General features: G+C 43.0%; 1 protein-coding gene across 1 annotated transcript in view; it reads right to left on the reverse strand.

Annotated features, from left to right (window-relative positions):
* Nucleotides 1-2504, reverse strand: part of HIP1 (huntingtin interacting protein 1) — a 128114-nt gene that overhangs the window by 4780 nt on the left and 120830 nt on the right. The window contains exons 28-29 of the mRNA XM_011371536.2: nt 786-909; nt 261-322 (exon numbers count right to left, since the gene is read on the reverse strand). Coding sequence (XP_011369838.1) covers nt 261-322; nt 786-909 — 186 coding nt within the window. The remainder of the gene's footprint in view (nt 1-260; nt 323-785; nt 910-2504) is intronic.

A 2504-nucleotide genomic window follows, 5' to 3' on the forward strand; every position in this document is an offset into this window, starting at 1 on the left:
AGGGGATCTTTCATAACATTTAGAGGGACACCAATCCAAGACTAGTGGGCAAGAGTTAAGATTCTGAGCTTTACTACTCACCTCTCTCTACCTCCACTATTTCTTCCAGCATCATTTGCATTCATTCTTGGCCCAAAAGGTATATCTGAGTTCATTTCCCCCCAAGTCTCTCTTTCACTGGCTTCTCGCCATGAGAATAATATTTGGGATTAACGTCATAAGCATTAGAGACTGGCTAGACTTAGAAATGGAGTTCCTACCTGGGAATCCATCTCCTGGCGTTTGATCTGGGTCAGCGTCATGCTTGAGAAGTCCATGGTGTCTGCAAAGAGAGAAAAGAAGTCTTGTCAGATAATATCCCTAGAAGACTCTCATGTGAGAGGTGGCTGATGCCACCGCTCTGCTGAAATGCTTGGTTTGCTACTTATCAACACATGCGTACACATAAATGAGGGGCGGAGACAAAGGAAGATTCAGTGACAAGGTAACTAGGATCAGAACTTCCACCCCTCCACCCCATGGACAACTGGGCCTGCAGAGGCATTTCTTTGGATTCAGAGAAATAGCTAAATGAAATATATGCCTAAAGGTATGTCACTATAGTGATATATAAATAGCACGTTTATGTGGTGTCCCTTTCTATGAAAGAATGAGTACGAACATAAAAAGATGAAAAATAAGAAAGAATTTTGGAGACAGAACAGTGGGAAATTGGGATCACAGAGAAGAATGTAAAGAACAGCTCAATAGGTTGGATAAGAAAAATATTGCTTCTGAAAGGCTACCTGTCTCCTCAATCTGTGATTTTCCAGAAATGGTTGAGGCCACAACCGCGGCAGTGGCCTGGTTCACCCCGCGAGAGGCCTGCTGCAGCTGGGCCAGGTTCGGGCTGTCCTTATTAGCTTTCACCTGCCAAGACCAAGCAGATTTAGGTTCATACAACATAGAGAGGGGTCAAAGACTGAGTCAAAGAGTCGGTCTGGTAGTTCTTGACAAATATATGTGATCTCCTGTAGTCACCAAAGAACTTCTCAAAAATCGTTGCCTGTGCGGTCAACTCCTAGCATATCTGTGATATAGAAAATTATTCCTGGCTTATTTGCTTGGTGGTCAAACTCTAGCTTTATCAGTTATTTTGATGACGTGCTCCAGTTATAAAAACCAATTTGGGACAACAATAAATAAGGATGATAAGAGAACACTCCTCGGGGTATCATAAGGTCAATGGTTCAAAGTTGCAGACTCTTGAAGAAAGGCAGACACTGGCTGTATCCTCATTTGAGTTCTGGAATGCCGTGATTGCTAATCAGAGGTCGGCACAGCTTGGCCCTCAAAGGCCACTTGTAACAAAAGTGAGGAGAGCCAAGAGGGGTGCATATGGCAAGCTGAATAGAGGGCTTCCTTGCTGACAGAAGAAAGGCTCCGAGAGGAGGGTAGTATGGGACCCCTGAGAGGCACAATTTTAATTTGGAACCTGACTCACCTGGACCCTGGATAAATCATCTGTTCTTGGGGTCAGCTTTATCGACTAAGTATCTCTAAACTAGCCAGGCCTTATAGTGTCACAGGGAATCCAACATGGGTCCTACCTTGGATGCAGCTACAAGCTGGGCTGTGCTAGCAGCAATTTCATGGGAACACACCATTAGCTCTTCAAACTTCCCTCTGCCTTGTACCACCAGATCGGCTGCATCACTGACAGTCAAGAAAGGGCAAGATGGATTATGTCACTGTTGCACTGTTGCAGTCACAGCTGCAACCCCTTATGATCCCACCTCTAGACCACCCCCATCACCCTGGCAGCCAGGGAGCACAGCCTGCCTGCCCCGCCCCTGAGCTGCCCCGAGAGACTCGGGCTCCTTTTAAAATTTTTCGTCTTATTGACTTCCTTATCAACCGTGCATTTCCAGGGGGAAGATTTTTTTTTTTTTTTTTTTGCCTTCGTTATTCTCTGGGGTGATCAACGGAATTGGGGAGGGGTGAGGAGCCTTGGGATCGACAGATACTTACACCATGACCGTGGCTCCCCAGCCCACAGCTTTGGAGGCTGAGATGAGTCCTTCTGTCCATCGAGAATTCTTAGCATAAAACTCTTTAGGGGATGTTGTGCCCTAGGGAAGTGAGAAATAATAATAGCTACCTTTTATTTAGTGACTATTATGTGCCAGGTACTTTTATATATATTAGTTTTATATACATAGTTTTCACAGTAATTCTTGAGAGGCAAGCATTATTACTCCCATTTTACAGATAAGAAAACTAAGATTCTGAGAGGCAAAAACACTTTCCCAAGGTCATGCAGGAAAGAAATGAAAGTTTATTTAGGCTTTTCTGACTCTAAAACTCATAGCATTACTATTATATTTCTATATCGTATATATACATATATTTTATATGTATTTATGAATAACATGATTTCAGGGGAGTCTAGCTGTTCTTTGTGATTTGCCAAAAGAGTAGACAGTTAATTTTTAAAAATTATTTTTACTTGCATTTAAAAAAAA

This window comes from Pteropus vampyrus, unplaced genomic scaffold (assembly GCF_000151845.1).
Source record: "Pteropus vampyrus isolate Shadow unplaced genomic scaffold, Pvam_2.0 Scaffold193, whole genome shotgun sequence".
NCBI lineage: Eukaryota > Metazoa > Chordata > Mammalia > Chiroptera > Pteropodidae > Pteropus > Pteropus vampyrus.